The sequence below is a fragment of the Ruditapes philippinarum genome, unplaced genomic scaffold, assembly GCF_026571515.1.
Source record: "Ruditapes philippinarum isolate M1 unplaced genomic scaffold, ASM2657151v2 ctg1642_1_1_1_1, whole genome shotgun sequence".
Lineage (NCBI taxonomy): Eukaryota > Metazoa > Mollusca > Bivalvia > Venerida > Veneridae > Ruditapes > Ruditapes philippinarum.
Genome location: NW_026861943.1, coordinates 86481 through 106437, shown reverse-complemented (window position 1 = coordinate 106437; position 19957 = coordinate 86481). Strand labels below are relative to the sequence as shown.

At 32.4% G+C, this 19957-nt stretch overlaps 1 protein-coding gene across 1 annotated transcript in view; it reads right to left on the bottom strand.

The window, feature by feature from the left end:
- Window positions 1-19957, bottom strand: part of LOC132717438 (MAM and LDL-receptor class A domain-containing protein 2-like) — a 149806-nt gene that overhangs the window by 95573 nt on the left and 34276 nt on the right. The window contains 26 exon segments of the mRNA XM_060700908.1: window positions 1293-1380; window positions 1577-1842; window positions 2045-2203; window positions 2831-2915; window positions 3598-3872; window positions 6559-6853; window positions 8467-8705; window positions 8948-9085; window positions 9575-9733; window positions 10087-10284; window positions 10665-10820; window positions 11041-11128; window positions 11431-11687; window positions 12242-12382; window positions 12846-12920; window positions 13643-13829; window positions 14837-14991; window positions 15422-15562; window positions 16023-16116; window positions 16498-16614; window positions 16993-17144; window positions 17780-17953; window positions 18179-18263; window positions 18516-18775; window positions 19173-19226; window positions 19685-19856. Coding sequence (XP_060556891.1) covers window positions 1293-1380; window positions 1577-1842; window positions 2045-2203; window positions 2831-2915; window positions 3598-3872; window positions 6559-6853; window positions 8467-8705; window positions 8948-9085; window positions 9575-9733; window positions 10087-10284; window positions 10665-10820; window positions 11041-11128; window positions 11431-11687; window positions 12242-12382; window positions 12846-12920; window positions 13643-13829; window positions 14837-14991; window positions 15422-15562; window positions 16023-16116; window positions 16498-16614; window positions 16993-17144; window positions 17780-17953; window positions 18179-18263; window positions 18516-18775; window positions 19173-19226; window positions 19685-19856 — 4210 coding nt within the window.

The following is a 19957-nucleotide window of genomic DNA, read 5'->3' as shown; positions in this document are numbered from 1 at the left end:
AACTAGGAAAGTCAGTATCATGAAAATGACTAGAAACTGATGCACATCTCTGGTTCACAAGATCACTGCAACCTTTTCTGAACTTCTCTGGGGTTATTAACATAATTTTTTCACTTCCTGTACCCGAGTCTTTGATAAAAAAACTTTTATTACAACTGTTATAATGCTTTCTTAATCTGAAAAACACAAGAAAGCATCATGACAGCTGAAACAAAAGTTCCAAACATTTCTTCCAAAATATATCATTATCATTACATACAATTATCACTCCACAAATGTATTGCAACAAATGCTTTACCAAAATCTCTTCTTATATTTATAATATCTACTGTATCAATATTGACATCTTTTCCTCTGTAAATGCAATTTTGGATCTTGCGTAGCTGTATTTCTGTTATCTATCCATCCTGCTGCTCATTCTCATCATTTCTTATGCTTTTTCTCTTTCACTGTCCCTCCATTTTATGTTTTTTCTCTTTCAATGTCCCTCCATTTCATTCTGTTTTTCTTTCAATGTCCCTCCATTTCATGCTTTGTTTTTCTTTAACTGTCCCTCCATTTCATGTTGTTTTTCTTTAACTGTCCCTCCATTTCATGCTGTTTCTCTTTCACTGCCCCTCCATTTCATATCAATGTCCCTCCATTTCATGTTGTTTCTCTTTCACGATTTCTCCATTTAATCCTGTTTTTATTTCACTGTCCCTCCATTTCACCCTGTTTCTCTTTCACTGTCCCTCCATTTCATCCTGTATTTCTTTCAATGTCCCTCCATTTCATGTTGTTTTTCTTTCACTGTCCCTCCATTTCATTCTGTTTATGTTTCTCTGTCTCTCCATTTCATGCTGTTTTTTTCAATGTCCCTCCATTTCATGCTGTTTCTCTTTCACTGTCCCTCCATTTCCTCCTGTTTTTCTTTCAATGTCCCTCAATTTCATCCTGTTCCTCTTCAACTGTGCCTTATACCAATATGCCTTTCTTCTGCTACTGCTTCTTTTTGTACTGTGTTTTTATCCACACTGAATACACTATGCAATCAAGTGCTTTCTTCTACTGTATTTCCTTCAAGTTTTGCCTTCCTTCCTATGTTTCTCCTTCTGTCACTGTCTAACTATTGTAACTTTAAGGTAATGTGCATCCCAGTCTTCACTTTACTAACATCATAATTGTTTCCATTATCATTAACTTATTTTAACTATCAAATAAATCTTGCCCATTAGCATGTAAATGATTTATATTGTATAAGTTTAAAATAACAAATGTATCAAAACATGAATGAAGTTGAGTCTAGTTACCTGGGGGTGGACAAGAGGAGAGCATTTTAACATCATCTATAGCCATGTCAGAGTATGGTCCATTTCCTAGAACACCCTCAAATACAACCTGAATTACAACATACAACACATGTTACTCTTAAACTTAATATCATCTCTTTGCTTTGTTGTTAATAAAGTTTGACTTTAGAAACAAGTTTACTATTACTGACCTTTTAACTTTAAGTTCCTACACAATGTTAAATTTAAATGTTTACATATCTTATAATGATTTCAAGCAATGTACTTCTATAAAAATTTCTTACATTGAAATTGGACATTGATGGCAGTCTGACAAACTGTTGTAACCAGATGTTACCAGCTGTTCCATTTCGTGACCATAAAGGATTTCCAAGTGTTGGGTTAGTGGTGTTACGAACTGCATATACATTAAGGGTACCCATATTTCTTCCATACATATGATACCAGAAAGATATACATCCACCGTTGGTTAATGTAAGAGCTGGTGTCCACAGTCTGGCTATATCACCTCTTCTTCTTGGTGCTGATGCTTCCGTGTATACATAATGGCCTTAAAATACATAAAAAACCATACTGAAGCATTCAGATATAAAACAAGCTCATTATGCAAAGAAATAATGCTTAGAAGAAAATGGTACTTAATTGACAAAACTAATACTTTCTATGGATTGAAAGTTGACTTTTTACCTGCCATAAAAAAGGTTCGCAATTATATGTTTGTTGTGGTCATATTTATGAAAGACCATAAATACCTGTTCCTGTTCCATATGTATGATCACTAGCCGGTCCAGTATTTGTAGATCTGGTGCTACCTGCCTGCCATGACCAGTCAAATCTATCTGTCTTATCTTGTATGTAGTTACACAGGGTGGCTGACTCAAATTTACAATTTGCAGGAGAAGTTATTGATCCTATAGTGTTACAATAGAAGAAAATGTAATTGCATGATAGAAAAGATACACATAATTAAACTAAAGTGATGCAATAAAAATATAATGCTGTCCAATGATGTCAATGAACTAAGGTAATATTTATAATATTTCTTGACCTCATAATAAACGAGTCTTCCTTATATCCAATGTGATATACTTATATTCTCTTAGTCCTGAAGAATTTCAATTTATTGTAATACATTGACCATAATGAACAAAAACAACATGACACTTTGTAAGCTTCTGAGAATGGGTATACACTAAATACAAAATGTGCATCATAAGCTCATGGAACAATTCTTCTCAATTCCCCCGTTTGACAGGTAAGCTATTAGTTGGTATAACAGCCCTTTTCAGGGCTACCTCTACAGGCTACTGTACATTCTCTTATTGGCTACCATACAGAGACCTTCCTTCCCCTCAAAAATCTTTTGCTAAAACTGCTTGGAAATTGCTAGGAGGTAAATTATCACCACTTTGTGCTTCAAAATTAACCCTCTTAGGGCATGACTGTTGGCATGGACATGTCCAGCTGCTTTTTAATGACTTTCTTGTCAGGATCATGATATTATACTTGTTAAAATGGGAATCATAAAGAAAAGTTACCTGTGCACTGGCCACTTGTAAGAGACACATCATCAATTGCTATATCACCAAGGTAACTGGTACCTCGTACACCTTCTATCACAACCTAAAATTCACAATAACAATGATCAGTTTCATACATGAAAACCTTTTTACTCTGGTGTTGAAAATACTATTCTTTCACATATTTCTATAATTGTTGTGAAATAGATGCAAATACAAAAGCTTGAAATCATAAAATATCAATTAACACCATTACTTTTATTTTAAATAAGCTTAAAATGTTACAAACATTGTTCTAGTCATAATAACTTATCTTTAACAAATTGTCATGAAAGATATTTACACAGAATCATTATGTCAAAATGCAATATTTTAAATAATGAATAGAGGATACTCAACTTTTTTCTATAAATACATGATTTAATATGATTAAGTGGTATGAAAATAAATATTTCATAAGTGGCCACGACTGAAATGTGGTAATTTTCATGCCACAAGATGAAAATAAATCATGTATTTATAGAAAAAAACTTGAATTTTCTGTTACTTAAATACATTTGACTGTTTTTTTTGACATTACAATTTGAAAGACTTTCCCTTAAATTTTGTGTACTTGCAAAATTTAATAGAAAGTACTCTGGCAAGACACCTGAGCGAAAATACGGAAAATATGTTTCACTGCAGTGAAAATAAATTTTTACAGTGAAAATATGGAAAATGAAAAAAAAACACATTTCATTTCATCCATATTTCATTTATAAGAATATAACAAATGTTTTTCTTACATTAGTAGCTTGTGAAGTGGCACTGCCTCCTGCAATCTGGAAACTTCCTTGTATCCATTTGTTACCTTGGTTACCACTTCTTGTCCATACCGCAGTTCCTAATGTCTTATTCTGAGACAGGTAGATGTTAAGACTCTTGATATGGGTACCATACATGTGGTACCAGAATTTCAAGCACATCTGTGATGCACCATTGATCTGAGGACTGATAAGTCTAGCCATATCACCAGGTCTTCTTGGACTTGATGTCTCAATATACATGTAATATCCACTTCCTGTAAAATAATCAAATTGATATGAAATGTTGTTAAGGCAAACATGTGTAATAAAGGTAAATAGTAAATTGCTAAAAAACAACAACAAAAAACAACAACAAAAAACAACAACAAACTAGACCTATCACTGAAGGTGATTAATACCCCCACCAGCAACTTTTTGAAAAATAAGTAGTCTGAAGAAAAATTTCAACACAAACTATCAACTGTGTACAAAGAAATATTTCAATTAATTGTAATCCCAACTGGGGTCTCCAAATAAGCTTGCTTTTCACAAAGTTTGATTACAATATCTCATTCCTAACTCTAGTTATTGTCCGGAAACCATTTTTCTATTTTTAGTTACGGTGACCTTGACCTTGACCCCAGGGGGTCCAAAAACAATACCAACCCAGGTCTTCATATAAGCTTGCTATACACCAAGTTTGATAACAATATCTCATTCCTAACTCTAGTTTTTGTCCGGAAACCATTTTTCTATTTTTAGTAATGGTGACCTTGACCTTGACCCCAGGGGGTCCAAAAACAATAACAACCCAGGTCTTCATATAAGCTTGCTATACACCAAGTTTGATTACAATATCTCATTCCTAACTCTAGTTATTGTCCAGAAACCATTTTTCTATTTTTAGTAACGGTGACCTTGACCTTGACCCCAGGGGGTCCAAATGCAATACCAACCCAGGTCCAACCCAGGTCTGCATATAAGCTTGCTATACACCAAGTTTGATAACAATATCTCATTCCTAACTCTAGTTTTTGTCCGGAAACCATTTTTCTATTTTTAGTAACGGTGACCTTGACCTTGACCCCAGGGGGTCCAAAAACAATAACAACCCAGGTCTTCATATAAGCTTGCTATACACCACGTTTGATTACAATATCTCATTCCTAACTCTAGTTATTGTCCGGAAACCATTTTTCTATTTTTAGTAACGGTGACCTTGACCTTGACCCCAGGGGGTCCAAATGCAATACCAACCGGAGTTTCCACATAAGGTTGCTATATACCAAGTTTGATTACAATACCTCATTCCAAACTCTAGTTATTGTCCGGAAACCATTTTTCTATTTTTAATAACGGTGACCTTGACCTTGACCCCAGTGTGTCCAAATGCAATACCAACCCAGATCTTCATATAAGCTTGCTATACACCAAGTTTGATTACAATATCTCATTCCTAACTCAAGTTATTGTCCAGAAACCATTTTTCTATTTTTAGTAACCATGACCTTGACCTTGACCCCAGGCCCCGTGTTCACAAAGATTTAAGGATCAGGATCAAGATCAGGATCAAATTTAAAAACTGAAATATTCTCCATTATTTATCCTTAGAGATTAATTTTACAGTAATAACTTGATAAAACTGGACCTGAAATAGCATGTTTATGAAACTTTAGAATTAATTTATTGTTAATTTTACAAGATATGGGTATTTTACAGTTGATCCAAATTTTGATCGTGATCCTAAAATTGATCCTCATTTTGATCCGATTATTTTTGTATTTGTTTTGTTTTTTTGTCGATTTTATCCCAAAATAGGTTTCTTTCTTTGCAAATAAGAAATTATTTATATTTCATTTTTTTACCATTTAATTCTAGCATAATACGATCAGTGTTAGTTTATAAAACAATGAAAATAAAATCAGGATCAACTGATCCTGATCCTGATCTTTTCTTTGTGAACACGGGGCCTGGGGGCCTAAATGCAATACCAACCCAGGTCTTCATATAAGCTTGCTATACGCAAAGTTTGATAACAATATCTCATTCCTAACTCTAGTTATTGTCCGGAAACCATTTTTCTATTTTTAGTAACGGTGACCTTGACCTTGACCCCAGGGGGTCCAAATGCAATACCAACCGGAGTTTCCACATAAGGTTGCTATATACCAAGTTTGATTACAATACCTCATTCCAAACTCTAGTTATCGTCCGGAAACCATGATGTGGACCGACCGACGGACCGACAAGCTGACTCCTATATACCCCCCCTAAACTTCGTTTGTGGGGGTATAAAAACACAAAAAACAACATTTGTTGGTTACATTTGCTTACAATTATGAAAGAAGCTGAAAAGATAGTAAAGACATGTCTTTTAACATTTAATGTAAACACTACAAATTTCATACTCAATGCATAGTTAAATATTTTTTAAAGTTATGGTCGTGATTTTTCTAACAATGATTTTCATTGAAACATGGACTTAAACAATTTGTTTACCCTGTCTTATATACCATTAAGAATATAAGCATGAACAAATAATAATGTTTTCTGCATCATAAATAATAAAGTATGCATAGCCATAAATATTTATTGTTGCATTTTGTTCTTTAAGGAATATTTCCTAAATCAAATAACATTATTTCACTAAAATATCTGAAAATTTATGCTACAATTATGACTATATATTGAATTTTGGTTTCTCTACACAGAGTTGATATAGCTGTTGAACATCTGACCTCATTTTTTTGAATGGATCTTTTTCCTGTGCTTTAATGAATGCATTTTAACATTGCTGGTGTTTGTTTTTCTTAATGAACTTGTCTATAAAAAAAGTGCATTAATATTATAAATTCCACATACATGTTGCTAACAGAAGAAATACTTAAGAATATAGTCTGAATGAGATTAATTTGACCAAAGGTGCCACCTAGTTATAAGTAACAATATAAAGTAACTGACCACTTGTGTGATCTCTACTAGGCCCAGTGTTTCCTGATGCAGTTCCCTGTCTCTGTCTAGTCCAGTCAAAATTATCAGTTTTATCTTGTGTCCAACTACAAATGTTCGAGTCAAAGTTGCATGTGAAACCATTAGGAATAACGATAGGAGCCATGGTACTTCCTGGTGCTGGTGTTGCTGCAAGTGATGGACTGGCATTAGCAGGAGTCAGGGTACAGGACTGAGTGACAAATGTGATGTCATCTAAAGCAATGTCTCCACGGTAGCCATTTCCTCTAACAGCTTCAAACATTACCTGTAACATTGTACATAACATAAATCATTTCAAGTTCATCTACAAATATATGTGTTTAAATTAAACTATAAAAGAAGGCTTAATAAAAATATTAAGATTAAAAAGTAAGATGTAACATCAGTTTAAGATATAAATAGGAACACAATGTCAACAGCTTAATGATATATGTCCAAGTTTGATGTTAAAATTAGTTAATTCAATGTATAACAAGAGCTGTCGTAGGACAGCACGCTCGACTTTTCTTAGTGCTTGATAGTAAAGGAGCCTTGATAATGTTCAATTTTTTAAGTTCACAAAAGGGCTAATTTTTTTTTATAAATTCATGTTATAGGCCTTAGAGAGAGTCTAATTATACAGTATTGGCTTGACTATTCGGAAGGTAATGTCACAAGGGTGTTTTATTGAGTATAATAATACTAATCACCTATGAATACATAAATTTGACAGAAAAGGTTCAAAGGCTTGTTATTCAGATGTTTTATCAAGTAAATCACTGATTTATTATTATGAATGCATAAAAGTGTCCCAATAAAGGCACAAACCCTTCAGTAGTTATTGAGATAACAGCTTACAAGCAAAACCCTACGATGAATTTCTAAGTTGAAAAAGGGGAGAAAAATCAGCCTAAATGCAAGATAGAATTATGGATCTTTGTCAGTGACCTACAATTATGACCCTAAATGCATATGTGAAGTTTTAAATACATATCTTTAATAGTTATTGAGATATGTAAAACTTGCATGTAAACATTAACCAAGAGACTAAGTGGAAAAGGGGATATGAATCAGCCTTTATGCAAGATAGTTATGGAACTTGGTCAGTGACATACAATTAATTGACCCTCCAATTATGACCCTAAGTGCATGTGTGAAGTTTCAAGTAAAAATCTTTGAAGACATTTAACTTTTAACCAAAATTTCTAAGTTTCAAAGGGGCAAATAATTCTGCAAATATTGCAGGCAGAGTTATGCAATTTTGCAAACTGATGTACATTGTTACTATAAAAAAGTATTTTAAATTTCAATTGAATATGTCAAGCAATATTTGAATTATTTGACTTTACAAAAAATCTTTAACCAAAATTTCTAAGTTCCAAAGGAGCATAATTCTGTCAATATTGTAGGCAGAGTTATCCAACTTGTCAATCTGATGTACCTTGTTACTATAAATAAGTATTGTAAGTTTCAATTGAATATCTCAAGCAATAATTGAGATATTCAACTTTACAAAAAACTTTAACCAAAATTTCTAAGTTTCAAAGGGGCATAATTCTGTCAATATTGTAGGCAGAGTTATCCAACTTGTCAATCTGATGAACCTTGTTACTATAAATAAGTATTGTAAGTTTCAATTGAATATCTCAAGCAATAATTGAGATATTTGACTTTCAGAAAAACTTTAACCAAAATTTCTAAGTTAAAAGTTATTCTTCGAATAGTTGAGCTAATTAGGCAAAATGGTTGTATTGGGGAACTGTTTATGTTGTATACTAAATGAATTCTTCACTTGCATGGAATAAATTATCCCTTGATGGATTCAAACTTACTGCAATAAAAAGGTTTTAGTGTGCAAATTCATATAAATAGAAAACAACAGTTATCCACAACAAGTACCTGATAAGCTGAATTCTGTCCAACATTGACTTGACCTTGCTTCCATAAAGTGCCCTGGTTCCCAGAGAGGGTCCATACTATTTGACCTGCTGCCCACACATTAAGGGTACCAATATTTGAACCATACATATTGTAGTAAAACTGTATACAGTTAGTGCTGGCTGTGAGTGTAGCACTTTGTAAGATAGCATTATCACCTGGTCGCCTTGGAGATGAAGATTCAATAAATACATAGTGTCCTGTAATAATAGCAATATAAAATAGAGTTAATGCAGCGTTGAATTTTTACCTATTTGTTTTTAATGTTTCATTACATACATTTTTTATTTTTGAAAATCACCAACAAAGGTTTACAAACTTAATGATGCACACATAGTTCCTACATGTCGTTACATTACTAAATTCTAAATATCAGCAACAATCAAATATTAAATTTATGTAATAAATATTTCCAACATTATAGACATGTGATTAGATATACCTGTAGAATTGGAGAAGGTATGATCTGATGGTGGACCTGTTCCTGATGATGTTGTACTACCACTTGCTCTCTGCCAATCAAACGTGTCATTCTGTGAATTACTCCATGAACATTTGTCTACCTCAAAGTTACAGTTGCCTGGCAATGAAAAAAAGAAAAGAATTAATAAACATGTTTCAGCAAATATTATAAAAGACTATGAACATAAATTTGTAGACTGTGCACGTAGTGAACAAATCAAATGAAAGTGGCAGCCTCTAGATTTGTGTAAATTTTATATGGAAATTAAGGAATATGTTTTGAATAGTTGATATCTTTGTCAAATTAAGAAATTTAAGCTGTTACTAACAATTCATAATATTACAATAGTAAGGAAATGGTTAGCTGTCCTAACTCCAGATAAAAAATATGGTGATAAAGAAGGAAATTCAGTTGAATTATGCAAATAGATCTAGTAAAGCAAAGAATGCAATTTAAATATTTAAAATTCTAATTTTTCTGTGGAAAAGTAACTTCATTTAGTTGCATTATCTAACAGTGCAGAGCTTTAAAGCTATACATTACTTTGTCTTCGGAGAATCATGTTGTTTTTTTTATACAGATGATAAAATGTAATGTAATGACTACCTGGTGCTTGTCCGCAGGAGCCTTGTTTCACACTAACATCATCTATAGCAATGTCACCATGATAAGATGCTCCTCTTATACCCTCAAATACAAGGGAAATTTGCTGTCCATTTGTTGGTAGACCAACCTGGGCTCTAATCCATCTGTTACCTTGGTTACCTGAAATATGAATGAAAATAAGATTATAACAGAATGAATTATTCATCATTCCAAGTCCTAGATACATTTTGAAAACAAAGAATTAAATGACCATTCCATTACAGAAATTTCTATAAATTTGCTTTCTGTAAAATTGTGGAATCATAACATATGACTATCATACAATACTAGGCTAGATACAGGGAGTCCAGGAATAAACTTAGATTGTTGAATATACAGCCAGGAGAGGCAAAAAGACAGAATTTCTTAGCACACTTACAATTGGTTTGAAATTCAAGGCAAGCATAAAATGGTGATCTACAAAAACAATTTTTGGAAGTATTGTATATCAACAGTTAAAACTATGAACATACCCTGTTTACTGTAGACAGGTGATCCTAAGTTATTGGCAGATTTGAAGTATACATTGAGTGTTCCAGTGTCCACTCCATACATGTTGTACCAGAACTCCAGACACTGTGGAGCTGTGGTAGGTGTGTAGACACCAGAACTCAATCTTGCATTATCTCCTGGTCGTCTTGGTGCCGAAGTCTCAATGTACATGTAGTGACCTGGTAAAATATATTTCACATTCAGTATCAATCTTTAACACTAAAGAGGTTATAAACATAATGACTTAGCACGAGCTTGATACATTAAAAAATATTTAAAAATTTACTTCAGAATCCTATACATATTAGATTTTAGGTGGAGTAAAGTTTATCACTTTTTTTTCCTTGTGGATATTTATTTAGGCTTGACTTTAATAAACACACCTTAATTACTCATCAATTTCTTGTAAAAACAAGTACAAAAATGTATCATACAGGGTTAGTTAGGTCATGGTTGTGAGTCTAAAAGACCTTGAATCAATCATCTTTAAGGTAGGGAGATACCAAAGCACTAATCAACTATTTGCTATTCTATAATTTTAAAACTCATTAACTCTTACCTCTTCCAGATCCATATGTATGATCATTGCTGGGCCCTGTGCTACTTGATGAAGTGGTACCAGTACCTCTTGACCAATCAAATCTGTCACTAGTACTTTGAGAGTAGCCACATAAAGATGTGCTTTCAAAATCACAGGCTAATGTGTTGTTTTGTACTAAAATTTAATAATCAATGTTATATGGTTTGAATACACAAAGTTTTGCTTTATAATGTAGTTCAAACATATGGACAAAAAGGATATGGTGACAAAAAGGATAAGGTTAACAATATATTTTTTTCTACACTGAAATATGATAGAAACTGTGATTCAATAAAGCTATTAATGAATGAAATGTTAAATTTCTATCATTACAATGTCTTTATGTAAGCTATACCTTGAGTACACTGCCCTTGAGTCATTGTGATGTCATCAATAGCAATATCACCACGGTAACCTCCTCCAACCACACCTTCTATAACAATCTGTAATGAGGGAACAAAAGTGAAACAAATGCATTAAAAATGTATCAGCAGTTTTTATCAAACTAGTACAATGTTATGTTAAGTATTAGGAGCTTGTGGTGCATTTGGAAGGAATAATTACTATTAACAAAATTATAGCCATACAAAAATTCTATTCAAGGCAATATACCTGTCTTTCATTAACAGAAAGATCAATTTATGTAGTTGATTTTCAACTTACACACCACCATGACGACTCTGACAATATTCTATCCCAAGAACTTTCAACAAAATCCACACAGAAAGGGTTTTAAATAACTGACCTGGTAGTTTACAGTAGGATTAAGGTCGACCTGTGCCTGTATCCATTTGGTACCTTGTGTTCTAGACTTGGTAAATGTTGGGGAACCAAGGTTTGGCTTTGTCTTTACATAGACATTGAGAGCGTTCACATGTTGTCCATACATGTTGTACCAGAATGTCAAACAAGTTGCACCTGGTGCTTGCTGCGGACTTATGATTCGTGCTTTATCTCCTTGTTTCCTTGGTGATGATGTCTCAATATAAATATAGTAACCACCTGTAATTATATCAGTGAAATAAACAAATTGAAATGATGTTAATTAATATTGTAACTTTACTGGAAGAAAATACATAATAAATTGTTAAAAGACTATTGTCACAGGGCAAGAAAAATGTTCATCTTGATAATTGACTTGAGAACCTTGGAATACCATTCCACAGCTCAATGGACTGAGCTATCTGGCCACTTACACATTTTCTCCCTAAAAAAAGAACAGTTCTGAACTGTGACATACTTTCAAGCAATATTGATATTTGTCTTTCTCAGGATTACAGATCAATGCAAATTAAACTTTGACCTATATGCAGCCACGGCCCCAAGTTGGGCACCAACTATCAAAGAAAATGTGCAGCCTGACCAGGACTCAAACTCAAGACCCTTGGATTAACATTTTCTCCCCTAAATAGTGAACAGTTTTGAAGTGTAACACTATCATTCTGATGGGTGTAAAAAGGTATGATATATTGTATCACAATGAATAATGATAAAAGGATCAAATTAAACAGAAAGATATAGGTATATTTTGAGATACAAGAAAGAAAAATGCTAACTGCCGGAGGTATGATCAGCTTGAGGTCCAGTTAGGGAGCTCCCTGTGTTGCCCTTGTTTCTTGTCCAGTCAAAATTGTCTGATTTATCCTGTATCCATGCACATAATCCTGTATCAAAGTTGCAATCCACTGCACCAGTTGCTGAAAGATTATCAAATAATCAGTATTTAATCAATGGCAATATAAAGATGGAAAAATTTTTAGATTAAGTAATTAGCTCAAAGCCCTGAATCACTCTTAACACTGTTATAAATCTTGTTCTTGAAATAAGACACTTTAATAAATGACATGTGAAAATATATATTCAATTGTTGCAAGAAACTTTAATTAATGACATGTGAAAATATAAATTCAATTGTTGCAAGACTTACATTGTAAATATCACAGGGCGAGAAAAATGTTCAGCTTGACAATTGACTCAAGACCCTCAGCATAACGTATTATTTGTAGTTTTCAACAGATAAACTTCTATATCAACATTTTCAGAATGTTACAATTAAGCAGTTTACAGTTGAGAGTCTTGTCTTGCCTATCTAAAGTCGGCAAGAAGGAGAATTTATTATCATTATATTTAATGATATAATATAGTGACTAAAATACAAACCTGGTGTGGTTGCTGGTGTTGTAGCTACAGATGGTGGTGCTGTACTACCATTTACTAATGCTTCACTTGGTTGTACTATAAACATACAATAAATCAACGTAAATATCAATTGATACTCCATATTTTACTTTGTAAAGTTTACCATTTTCTAAAGTCAAAAATGCATGACTTATTTAACAGTCCACTTTCAAAAGTGAATTGATATCAAGTTGCATGATTGATTGGACTTTGTACAGAAAAACAGACATGTATATTAAAATTTGCAAGTGTTAATAAGTCATCAATTAATAAATACATCTCAAAATGGCACAACATTAGATTATACATAGATAAAGATAGTCTAACTTGTCAGATACTGGACGTACCAGGTAAAATATCAGGTACTTTAATATACCATAACTTTACTCTGATAACAAGATATCATTTGATTATAAAGTACAAGATATTTATCAGCAACAATTTCATTTATCTAACTAAACAAAGATATCATTTACCTTATGAACATATTACATTTTCCTTTTTATTACAATAATTTTAATTGATATATGATATGTTTTAATATACTTAATATACAGTTTTAAAATTTCTCACTTTCATTACTGGAGCAGAGCAATACCTTATAACTCAGTGCTAAATGCCAAGAAAGGGATAGACTGAACTTTTTTCTGTACATATGCTTTACATACGCATATTGCAAAGAATAACTAATCCTTATTCTTAAAAGGATTTTGAGTATACTTGTTTGAAAAGGTTTATGCATATTGATGTATACAATTAACAGCAATTGGGTCACTCACCTCCACATATTGTTTTAGAGAAAGAGACATCATCAAATGCTATGTCTCCTTGGTAACCACTTCCTCTTACACCAACAATGGCTACATGGTATGGTGTGGAGGATTTGATTGGTGCTTGACCACTTAACCATTTGTCACCATGATCACCGGACACTGACCATACAGTCTGGTTTTTATTGTTACCATACTGAAAGAATGCATTAAACGTTGATTGAATATAATTATCTTTAACCCTGGGGGACAGGTAAGGGGATTGGGAGGTTGTTGATCCTCTTGAAGTCAGAAAAGAAGGATTGGACCATGGAAAGAAATAAGTGAACATAGGGAAAAAATGATAAGATTAAATACATGTACATATCAGTATTATTTTAATCATTACATTTCATTTATCATTCACTGATAAAAGTCATATGTCTGAAGTGCACATAACTTATATCTATTTATCTTTAACCCTGGAATATTAATGAAGTCAAAGTCATTGATGTTTTATGCATGCAATACTTTTCTAATGCTACATTCTAATGCGGACACTTTAAGCATCCAATAAAGCTTTGAATGAATTAGGCTCAATTCATCACACTATCCATCTCTTACACATGTACAAAATTCTGGAAAAACAAAGTGATCCCTCGGAAGCATTAATCACAACAAAATAACATAAGAATTGCAGACTCGGTTTGATTGAGTCTGTACATGAGGGATAATGAATAAGTGCAACATCCCTCACGCCCCCTAGCACCGGCTTGAGCGGTACTCAATTCTCAACACTTTATAGTGTTGGCATCAATGATCCCGAAGGACCAGAAAATATAACAACACTGAAGTGAAGTACGGGGCAACTTTTTACGGCTGCCACACGGCACTTGACACCTGCTGTTGTGAAGTACAAAATTCTGGAAAAACAAAGTGATCCCTCGGAAGCATTAATCAAGTCACATGGTTTATGTTTTAATATTAAAAGACTACTGTATGCCTTTAACACACATACATATATTACATCATAACCTGTCAAAATTCTTTGTAACAAATTTAAAACACTTAACAAATTATTTCTTTGGCTGAAATAAAAATTTATTAGCCATTTGCAGCAGCCATGTATATAAACAACATAATTATATCATGTAATGTTAATCAGCGTTACAAGCAGTTGTAATCTAACAAAGTTTTGATGTGTATATGATAATATAACTGTACCTGTATAGTGATATTGAGTGTACCAATATTACGTCCATTCATATTGTACCAGAACTTGATACAGGCACCATTTGTTGGTGGAAATTGTTCACTTACTAACCAACACTGATCACCAGTTCTTCTTGGTGCTGATGACTCCAAATATTGGTAATGTCCTACAATATATAATAATTATGTTCTACACTAAGTGAATGATTACTAATATCACCAAATATTAAGTATTTGTTCTCAAATTCATGCCAAAGTGTGCATTGTTATGCTGATCTGCTTGATAGATTATGATGAATATTAAACTCTGGTAATAAGTTATGTAAGTGATAAATTGTTGTCCCTAAGCAAAGTCAATTTCTACAGAATTAATCTATTTCACTTGTCGAAAACATTGTTCATTTGGCTGCTAAGCACTGTTGTTTACAATGAACTGAGCAGATATTCACACTAGAAAACATAAATTATAAAAAGACTGAAATTGTCTTTAATAGGGGTATATAAATTCATGAATGGTGTATAATATGCTTAAAGAATTATACATAATTTCTATTTAGAAATTATAATTTCAAAATATATAGACAAAGGAAATCTTACCTTGACCATTTCCAAGTGTATGATCAGAGGAAGGCCCAGTACCAGAAGAGGTTGTTCTACCTGAACCAGTCTTCCAGTCAAAATTATCTCCAGTCTGTACATCTGTCCACGTGCAGCGTCCTTTCTCAAAGTTACATCCACCTGTATCATATATATGTTTATCAAAAACTTTTTCTCAAAGCTCCTCCTCATCATGTCAATGATTACAGCCATCATTAATACAGAGAAAAGAATATCAAAAATAAATCAATATCAGATGTCAAATATTGACAATAAGCTGATACATCAATAATTATCTGTCTATAATTCACTTTCATACCTGTTAAAATGAATTCTGTAAGATACATGTTTTAGACAATGACTCATAGTATTATTGTTACAAGCTTCTGTGAATGTTTTGGATGAATTTTCATAATTTATTGACATCAGTCAAAAGTGTGGATTTTTTCAAATACTGACCAATCATTTATTGATTGCCTTAAATATTGGCAATACATCATAATCATTTCTGTGATTGTACCATTATGGCATCACTGATTTTCTTTATTGCTTCAATATGTCCCAGTAAATTTACACAATATAACAGTAATATTTGTATAACCTGATACTGATGAACAAGCTCCTGTTGTCAAGGTAACATCATCAATGGCAATATCTCCATAGATACCAGTACCTCTGATTCCTTCAAATACAACCTACAAATCACAAAAGAATAAAACAATGTCAACAAGCTATTTCATTGAATTGATATACCTGCCATTAGATACAACTCATATAGATGATAGAAACTTAGTAGTAATATGTATCTCATAATACAAGTGAAATTTCATTTGGCATCTTTTAATATGCTCATACTTTAAATGATGCTATTTCATATGTCAAATTTTCATCGAATAATTTCATATCTGAGCCTTAGCTCATAAGCTAATAATCACTGATAAAAAATTATTTTTTTATTTTTCTAGTTTAACAAATTCATCAAAACAGTTTTCCGACTATAAAGTAACCACTTTAGAACTAAAAAAAAATTTCGGTAAGTTAACTATTTTCCACAAGCTACTGGTATACAAATGTACCTGAAAGTTTTGTGTGAGTTTGTTTCCTTGTAACGTCACCACAGCCAGGTTCCATTTATTACCCTGATTACGAGACTTTGCCCACACAGCTGAACCAAGGTTGTTATTTACCCTCAACTGTTAGGTAATGAAAACTTTATCAGTTTGTGGTATGATTATTGATGGCAGTCACATATATTCTATAATGTTCGACCTTAATTCATGTATCTTTACTTATGAGATTTCTTTACTGCTTAAAAAGATTCAGTCTAATCTTTACTTTGCTAAATATTTATTGTCATGAATTTAATCTTCTTTCAACTTTGGATATGGGGAAGTATGTTACATTTGTATTTATTTTTTTCAGAGATATTATCTATATCAACAATTCAAAAAAAGTCAAACAGTTAAGAGTCTGGTCAATTGGAATGACTTTGATCTATAATGGTAAGTGATTTCTGAAGATATTGACACATGATTAATTGTTAATTTAACAGAAATGTTCCAATGACCAACCTTGACATTCAATGTTCCAATATTTGTTCCATACATGTGATAATAGAACTTGAGGCATTCATCATTTGTGCTTTTTGTAAATGTTTTTGAAGACAATCTTGCTTTGTCATTTGTGCGTCTCGGTGCAGAGGTTTCAATATACATATAGTGACCTGAAACAAGCATGTCATATGTAATAAGACTGATGGTTTATCTGTTTGATAATACAATAAAGTTATAGAGGCTGGGTGGAGATGATAGCAGTGCATTGCATTCAACAAAGGTGTTTTCTTGCTGTAACAGAACAAGAATTAAACCGCATTAAAGGGAACATAAGCAGCTACCTGAGTAGAACAAATGACCTCCTGCCAGCAAGTATAGGTAAAGGTTTTAATCATTCTGATTCAGAATAGGAATACAATAACAAAGGTACCAGATTACATGGCTAGAATACCATTGGGATCAAAACGAGAAAAAAATGTTAAAATCATACATGAACATTATAAACAGTAGTATATGTTTGTGAATATTCTGTATGCATGTAAATAATATCTTACAAAACTAATATACACTCATATACTTTCAAACTAAACATGCAGCAAATAATTTCAAATACATTTTTCTTAGAAATTTATTAATAAAATCATTAAATGCACATATTTGAAAATATTACACACATGCACTATGGGCTTGGTTTTATTGAAATTATATAATTTACTAATATAAAGAGAGTAATACGCAAGAAAATGAAAATTATTTAACAACCTTATGTTTACTGTTAATTGAATATAATAAAGAAGTTACATACCTGCTCTAGTTCCAAGAGAATGGTCAGAGCTTGGACCTGTATTACGGGAGGCAGTGCCGCCAGTCTGTCTGGTCCAATCAAAATTATCTCCAGCTCTATCATTTGTATAGCCACATAAATTACTCTCAAAGTCACAGGTGCTCAATACAGTGCTATTAGGCCCCTGTGTGGGGGCTAAAATATAAAATGTGTGCATTACACATTGTACTGAAATTATTTAATTTTATATGATATGAAAACATATGATCATCAAGGTCTGAATTTATCTAACTGTATCATAAGTTATTTGAAACTAATCACACTTCATCATCTCTAGACTATTTAAATGAAAATATATCATAAAGTTAATCAAAAACTATTTTTATATTCAAGATGGCGAACAAAATGGCTGCATCCTACCTAAACAAACACCATTAGCCAATGTAATGTCATCAATTGCTATATCTCCAGCATAATTCACACCTCTCAGAGCTTCGAACACAACCTGAAAAACACCAGGTTCACATTAAGAAATTATTTCACAAACAATCAGCTTTAAATGCTAAGCATTAAATGAGAAGTATTTATGTTAAGTAATAAAACAGTATATGGTATTGCTTCTTAGCCATATTGATACATATAAGCCTCTAATGTGATAACCATTTTGCCATTTCCAGTCTGCCTTTGTTTTTCTGATAGCATAATGTACTTTGGTAGATGTAATACAAATATTTCATCAAAATAGTCATGAACTTACGTTATAGCCAGTAGTTGTATTTATGACAATAGATCCCTGAATCCATAAGTTGCCCTGTGTACCTCTACGTGTCCATACAGCACTACCAAGGTTTGATGCAGACTTCACGTACACATTCAAAGTGTTGATGTGAGCTCCATACATATGATAATAAAATTTCAGACATCTTGGTCCTTGTTGAGGTTGAACCCTTGGGCTTATTAAGCGAGCTTTGGCATTTGGTCTTAAATTAGATGCCTCTATGTACATGTAGTAGCCATCTGTCAAACAACAAAGAAAGATTTTTTGCTAAAATTACATTACTATTCAAAAGACAGATGAAATTATAAGCTTTAACAATTTCCCAATCCAAAAATAAAAACATATAGAAAATCTAATTAGCTTGTCTATAATTCTATCTACTTAAAATAAATTGTTACTTTAGACTGTGATTTCAAAAACAGTATTTATTACCTAATATGATACTTGAACTTTTTGAAAGTTTTAATATAATATAGTCGAATTATTAAAAAAATTAAGAGCTGAAATTGTGGAAAAGATAAAAAAATGAAAGATAAAATGAATAAGCTGAATTGATATACAAGCCCAAGGTAAAAGAATGTTCCTTGGTGTGATCAGCTGATGCCAGATTCAAAAATGTTCCTTTTCATCCTCTGCATTGGGTCCATGCACATGTGTTACTCTCAAAGTTACAGTTAAAGGAGCTGGGCACTAAAAAGACAGCCATTTTATTATGACATAAGTATTCAAAGCTTGATACTTTAATTTTTGTTACAATGAATTTTGTCACATTATACAAAAACGTTTCAAGATTTTAACACTGTTGGCAATAATTACTATCATAACATTTTGTACGCCTCATTTAAAAGACAAACAGACAAACTAACAAAATCATCATTTTCTGGAACTTGTTTAGTATTAAAAACTGATAGATATAAAAACATCGATAGAATAATTGACTGAAATGTAGTGAAAATCTATAACAGTAAAATATGAACATAAAGATAAACAAAGAGAAGCTATTCTTTTAGCATATCCTTAAAATGAAATTTTATCCTCTTTATTTATATAGAGAAGAAAGGATATCAAAAGTAAAACATTTGGATCTTAGGCTTGAAATTATTAGCCATAGAGTGTAAAAAAAAATTTGACAATTGTTTAATGCTTACAGGAAGTAGCTGTTATGACTGGCGTAGAAGCTGAAGTGGTGGGTGCTAATGTGGATACACCAGGTGGAGATGCAGGTGCTGGTGTGAGTGAACATCGGCCACTGGTGAATGACAAATCATCTAGAGCTATATCACCTTGGTAACCAGTACCTACCAAGCCCTCCATGATAATCTGTCAAAGTCATAGAAATAAAGCAATAATTATCATTTCAACCCAAGATAATTTTTTCTTCTAACTTTTATTTTTGATCATTGTAAATGGTAATAATTATA